Raw genomic sequence first — 7,287 nt, forward strand, 5'->3', positions numbered from 1 at the left:
CATGAAAACCCCTTTGGGAGGCAGACGGAAAAGCTGATCTTCTTTATAGTTGTGTTATTTTTTCATGAAGGATGGTAAACCACTCCAGTTTAGATTATCCTAAACTGCATTGTATATAGGCCTATACACACTGAACTTTACTTGTAAACACTTTAAACACAACATTTATAAAGAAATACATTTTTGAAATTGATTGATTTATTTTTTAATTACATCACTTTACAAATATTTATACTTTACAACAAACACATTCTTAAACATTTAGTAGAAAAAAATCAGACACTTGGAGAAGTGACTTGTTTTGCTAACAAACATAAAAAAGTACAAAAGTTCCAACTTGAAAATGAACCTTAAAAATCTTATTTTAATGGAATATAATTGATACAGTGGTATTAGGACGTTATTAAGAGGGTATTCCTTCAAAACTTCTCATACTCTTCTGCTCATTGTTGAAGAAAAAAAAGAAGAAAAAAAAACAAACAAAAAAAAACATCTTATTAAAAGGTAACCAAACACTAAATTAACTTTTTTTGGCTGTTGACCTCTATAAATGGGGCTTCAAAAGTGCTGTCTGTTGGTCATTGCCATTTTTTTAATAAATGAAAATAAACTTCCTGCCCCCTACAGGTTGACATGATGTACTACAGTTGAATTTGGTGATTGGTCAAACCATGTAAGTTTCAGAAGTCCCACATCATGATCTGCAGCTCCAGTAATGATAACAGTCCTGCCCCCAAGCCCCACCCCTCTGACTGGATTTTCACATTTCGGCTGTGGGCGGAGTCAGCCTCCAACTTCCCTGTTTGGTTACCCTTCAAAGTCCCATTCTGATCATCTTTTAATGTGTTTTCAAAGCGTTCCCAGGGGCCTTTAGATTATGATAATGCTGTTTTTCCCTAACTTCAGAACAACTGTCGTTGTCTAGGACATAGTTTCTGCAGAGCAGCAAGAGTTCTATTTGTCTGTGATTTGGGGGACAGGAAAAACCAAGACGTCCATGGATCTATTTGTCTACAATCTTCAATACTCAGAAATTGAATTTTAGTCTTAATTTTCCTTTCATAAGTCAGAAAAATGCCACAAGAACACGAAGAAAACACAAAAACACGATTTTTATCTAAGTGAGTCTTTAAGAGAATTGACAATAAAGTGACTTAAGGAACAATTCTAATGGAAGAGGGAGTTTTGTTTGTTTTATTTTTGGCTTTTGTGATGTATTTATTCACAAAGTATTGACAGCAAACTGTGAACAAAAAAATATAAAGCGTATACATCCAATGATGCTATGGGGGTGATGTTTTTTGGATGAAAGATGGCCCACCGGAAAGAAAACAAAAAAAAAAATAAAAAATGAATAGGAAAGCTGGCTAGTCCTGCTAGACATCTGCGTTCATGTTTTTACTAAAAATATTAGTTTAGCATGTATTTTTAATCCCTATTGCAGCTGCTTTTCTGAGTTTTTTTTGCTTTAAATTCAAGGTATTATGCTATTTATTTATTTGGTTTCTGGGAAACCAAAGAAACCAAACCAAGCAGGGCAGTGTGAAAGCATCCTCAAAAACACACACACAAAAAAACATTTTAAAAGACATTTTTTTGTGTTAGATAAAGTTAAAGAGTCACAAAAACGAGTATGGAAACCAAATTTAACATTTGTGCTTGACAATACAATTTCACTCCTTTTGAAAAACTCTCATCCTTCATTAATTCCAGTTCCATGAACTGATGTTAAGGCGGAACATTCTCCACGTTCCCAAAACCTTCAGTACCTCTTTTTCTTAGTTTATTATTTTCAGAAATCCAATCAAAAATTAGCTGGTCGCACCATCATGGTTGTCATGGTAGCCATTGTATTCGGGCCTTTCCAATAGTACCACTTAATACCATTGTAGCGCACAACATTGGAGGAAGCAGGATAATATATGCCGTTCAGGTTGGATGGACCACAAGCCTCAAACCACCATCCTGGAGAGACGACAGGAGAAAAAAGTCCATTTGGAGCTCAGGAAATGTAAAACCCAAATGCACATCTGTAAGTCCGCAATAACTTTATACAGGCGAACAGGGAAATGGGAATGTACTGCAGGATATTTACAAGGGAGTGCACGGAAATGTTTCACGAGATTATAAAGGAGGACGGCTTTATACGGCGGCAGATGACCGTTTGATAGACGCGTCTTACCTCCGGACGCGAGCTGAGCGCACTTGCAGGTGCAGCTGTCGTTGTCTCTGTCCTTGGTGCTGAACTGGCTTCCCGTGTGGGTGAGGCTGCTGGTTCGTCCGGCGGTGCCGCTGAAGCCCTCCGCATGGAGGCTGGTAAAAATACAGCACAGACTTTCAAAAAAAAAAAAAAAAAAAAAAGCTGTAATTTACTCATCATTTAAAAATGTGTTTGGAGCGGAAACCAGCTGTTTTTCTAAAATGATCCCATCATGTTTCTGACGTAAGCGTATCACAATCATGGTTTGATGGGGTTCTTTTGTCACAAGATCCTGACATAATGAGGTTCGTAGAGGCAGGAGTGCTGCTTCTAAATGTTCAGTTTAGATTTTTCACGGGTTGGTTTGCCTGCAGGCTTATTTTAGTTTTAAAAATTGACAAAAACCAAGAAAAATAAAAGACTGCTGTTTCTTATCATGAATAGTTTAGAAACCTTTTACTCTGATGAGGCAACAAAATCAATCACCTTTTACAAAAACAACAAGGAAAAGGTAAATCAATGAAAACTTTGCATTTTGTAACTCTTTTAATCCACTCTGGGGGATTGCAGCATGTTTTGTTAATATTGTAAAGACGCCCCCGGATTTCCAATGTTGCTAAAACCTAAAAGCCTCCCATTATTTTTCTTCCATGCTGTGATTGTCTGTGAAACGCTCTTAAAGAAACCTCCTTCCAAACGCGAGGACTTTTTTCCCTAACTGTGGTGCTTTTCATGGGTTTAAAATGAGGCCATAAAGATTCACAACATAAATCAAGTTTCATTTTTTGCAAAATAAATCTTAAATGCATATGTGTATAAAGGGATCTGCATGCCTGTTAAAAAAAAAAAGTATTTCTAAAATAATTTCTAAGATTTTGTATTTTTTTTTTTTTGAAGATTCAAAGCGAAAAACTGCGTGGAAGTTGTGAAATATGCCCCTGTCTTTATATGTCTTTATGACTGGATGGCCACAAATCAAACTGTCCAATCAAAGAGTTGGTAGATTTCAGTATTAACATGACCAAGAGCGTGGGTGCCCTAAAGGGGGCCCGCAGGCTAAATTTGGCCCGCCAGAGGTCATCTTTTTGCCTGCCATGTCGTTGATGCGGAAGCCAGGAAGTGTTTAGTTATAACTCCTTATCCGTTTCCCATTGATTCTCAATAATATTCTATAACTCTACAGCTGTTATATATGTTTGGCCTCTGGGTGGCGCTGTTAGCACTTTCTTTGCTGAAACAAATCCCACTGTCACTTTTGAATATTCTTTATTTTATCCTTTTATTTTATGTATTGGAAAAAAAAATCTATTTGGCCAGCGGATTAGGATTATGGAAGAGGATTAAGGCCATTGAAGAAAAGAAAGAAAGGCCATGGAAAATTCTGACTTTAATCTCAGAATTCTGACTTTAATCTCAGCATGATTCTAGCTTTTTGGACTATTTTGTCATTTACAAAAAAAAAAAAAAAGAAAAAAAAGGTTTTTTTAGGCTATTTTGAAGTTTAGCTAATATCCCAGCTACATGGTAGCAGTTTAAGTTAATTTAGGCTTTATTTCAATTTTTTGGGTTAATTTGGTGTTTAGCTCACATTTCAGCTATGTGCTAGCCATTTTAGCTAATTTAGGCTTTTTTTCATTTTTTGGGTTATTTTGAAGTTTAGCTAATATTTAAGCTTCGTGCTAGCCGTTTTTGCTAATTTAGGCTTTATTTCAGTTTTGTATGCTATTTTGGAGTTTAGTTAATATTTTGGCTTTATGTTAGCTGTTATGGCTAAATTAGACATTTTTAGGCTAATTTGGTGATTAGGTAATATTTTTAGCTTGCTATGAGCTTCAGCGATTTCAGCTATCTGCTTTATCGTGTTCAGATATTAATATCAGCATCTTCAGCTATTTGAACAAGCATCTTCAGCAGCCACATTCAGCTTACAGCATTCACATTAGCAGGTAAGGCAAATTTTCTAGTTTTATTTGCGGTTCGACGTATTTATAGATTTTTTTTTTTTTTGTTTGTGACTCCTCCGGTACCTCACAGATTTTCCGATAACTTGCTTATAGAAAAATTTGGGGTCCAAAGGAGGGGCTGTGGTGCTGACGTGTATCTCTGAACAGCGAGGGAAGCCACCTGGTCTTTGATTGGACAGTTTGATTTCCAATCATAAAGACATATGAAGACAGGGACATAATTCGCAACTGCAACTTGAGAAGCTCATGCACAGTTTTAAATTTACATTTGCAAAACAAAAAAGCAGACAGACAAAGAAGCAAAGTATGGGCTCGAAATAAAGATTTGCAAGCCAACTGAAAGGATTCGCAACTAAATCAAGTTTCATCATACCACATAATCAAATCCACCCATAAAATGTAGGTTTGCTCATGTGTAAAAATCTGCATCCCTTAAAAAAAAGCACATTTGTGAAATGTCTTTTAGGTTTTTTTTTCCAAGTATTTTTTTTCAGCAAAAAGCTTCCTCAAGTCGTGGTAGTGAATTATTTCCCTGTCTTTACATGTCTTTTTGATTGGATGGCCTCAAAATCAAACCATCCAATCAAAGAGCAGGTGGCTTTCTCCACTGTGCGGAGATACACGTCAGCGGCGCAGAACCGCCTTCGGACGCAAAAATATCATACAAGCGTCTTGAGTTTTTGTGATGAACCAGAAGAGTCCGGCGAAAAGTAAAATCTGAGATATTGGCGAATAAAGAATCGCAATTTCACGTTTCATGTTACACTGGAATCCACCTGCTCATTGATTGGACAGTTTGATTTGTGGCCATCCAATCATAAAGAGGTATAAAGACACAATTCCCAAACGCAACTTTGGTAGCTGCATGTGTTTTTTTGCTTCACATCTGCAAAAAAAAATAAAATAAAATAAATAAATAGATACATGCTCAAATAAGAACATCTTAGTAATTATTTCCCAAATGCAAATATTTTCTACGGGCATGCAGACCCCTTCTTACATATTTTTTGGCCAGATTTGTGGCTTTTATGGCCTCATTTTGAGCCCATACTTCGCTTCTCTCCCGTCCATGTTTGCATGGTTTTGAAGAAGGGAGGTCAGTCCTGCTGTACGGCCCTCTCCTCCGCGCGGTCATCCTGTCATGTTAGTGCTGCGCTGTCTGCAGAGTCGTCCGCTGCCTCCCCGCCCCCCCTTCCTCTGTAGCCCGGGGCACACGTCCGTGATGACTAAATGAAGAATCCTCCTTGTGGATTTGTGAGTTCACAGGCCAGGACAACACGATGCAAGAGGAGAGTTGGAAATGACAGCAAATAATGATGGAATAAAGTGATACTTTTCGAGATAAATTGAATTAAGCTATTGAGTTAGACATGATGGTAACCACGGGCGATGGGATATCCTGTTGGACAGATTGAACTATTGAGGGAGGCAGTGTTTTCTAACTGCCTAAACATTTGCGTTTGCCATCACACGCAGACATGCTGGTTCAGCTCATCCACTAATACCACAGACCACATTCTGACTCCTTTCAAGGTGACTGTCTGTCACTGTTGTTGTACGCATTCCTAATGAAGATACTGTTACATTGGGGGAATGTCTGCTGCTTTCTTTACTCTACGGAAAGCTTTTCTTGGCCAGCTCAAATGAGAAGGTGGTTTGCCACGCTGATGATTAATGCATGAATTTCGTTAACTGAGTTTTGGGTGAGGACCTCCCTGCCGCTCCAGGGAGCACGCTGGATCCAGTAGAAGATGAGAATTTCTTCAGTTGACCATCTGTGGAGCGCCGTATGTCTGGGTTGGGAATAACATAGCTCGGCGGGCTGAGCCGGCATCTTCGGGGAGCTCGTACATGTTGAACGCGTTAAAGGGGAAGGCGATCTCAGGTGCTTCAAGTCAAACTGAGTAGCCAAGAGGCAAGACTGTGGAGCGTTCGCTTTTACTCCGCTGTGAAGTGGAAGAAACTCAGGCAAATTGAATTTGCTGCACAATTACAGCTCTTGGAAGCAGACACCCACATGTGATCATAATTTGTCGACCCCGAGATTATAAGCTTTCTAAACTTTTACCGCATAAGGGCAAACTCCTGTGAGTTTTAGTGAAATGGAGCCCAGTCTATTTTGATTCACATTTTATTTGAGTCTGCTTTTGAAGGAAGCACAGCGTCAGCTTGCCAGGAGCTAATCGTGTTAATGATTGCAGGGTTACGATGGAGGTAAAGATTGGGGGTAGGATCCTGAAAGTGGCAACCTGGCTGCAGAAAACAAGATGGCGCCTGACATCATCAACCAGAAGCAGATATTGTAAAACTTTAGACGGAAGCAGACGTCCGTCACTTTATTCAAGGCTACTTTTCTCAGATTTTTATTTAGTGACATTTTTTATTTTCCTTCCTGCGTGCTCCGATACAGAATGGATGAAGGTTTTCTCATCAGCATAAGCTAGCTGGACTGGACTTATTTTTCTACGAAAGGTTTAAACTTTCAGAGTTTAGGTAAGACAGAAAAGTATGAAAATTAGACGTTTTACAGCCTTAGAACATCTGTGATCCCACTTTGTGGATTTCTCCTGTCTTGGGTTATTTTTAGAATGTAACCTCCATGATAAACAAAGAAAACTGTACAATATCCTAATGTGTTTTGTGTTTTAACTAAATGCTCAAACATTGTGACTCGATCTTTCCCACAAGATTTATCATTATTATTACAGGTGAAAATTGTGAATAAATGGTTACTGTTACAGTCGCCAGTACAAAATAAAGCTTTGGAACTCAAAATGGAGGAAAATTGTAATCATTTTGTTTTTAAAATACACATGAATGAAAGTGTTTCGAATTGTAAAAAACATTAAAAGATTAAATCTGGGAAAAAAAAAAGAAAAAAAAAAAAATGAACGCAAGTGTATAGGAGACCCTAAAGCACATGTGTCAAAGTCAAGGCCCAGGGGCCACGTTCGGCCCTCCGCGTAATTAGCAGATCATTTTATTTTATTGTTTTTAATGGCCCAATGTTATCTTGTGCTTATTTCAAACTTTTTACAGAGAGTAAAATATTGAAAGTTATTTAAGGTTTAAGCTAATTTATTCTTGAATAAATACATAATATTAAAAATATACAAACACATA

At 37.8% G+C, this 7,287-nt stretch overlaps 1 protein-coding gene across 1 annotated transcript in view; it reads right to left on the reverse strand.

Annotated features, from left to right (window-relative positions):
• Positions 1-209: 209 nt before the first annotated feature.
• angpt2b (angiopoietin 2b) overlaps positions 210-7,287 on the reverse strand; it is a 38,420-nt gene continuing 31,342 nt past the window's right edge. The window contains exons 8-9 of the mRNA XM_024294166.2: positions 2,183-2,313; positions 210-1,965 (exon numbers count right to left, since the gene is read on the reverse strand). Coding sequence (XP_024149934.1) covers positions 1,805-1,965; positions 2,183-2,313 — 292 coding nt within the window. The 3' untranslated portion in view covers positions 210-1,804. The remainder of the gene's footprint in view (positions 1,966-2,182; positions 2,314-7,287) is intronic.

This window comes from Oryzias melastigma, linkage group LG11 (genome assembly GCF_002922805.2).
Source record: "Oryzias melastigma strain HK-1 linkage group LG11, ASM292280v2, whole genome shotgun sequence".
In the NCBI taxonomy this organism is placed as follows: Eukaryota; Metazoa; Chordata; class Actinopteri; order Beloniformes; family Adrianichthyidae; genus Oryzias; species Oryzias melastigma.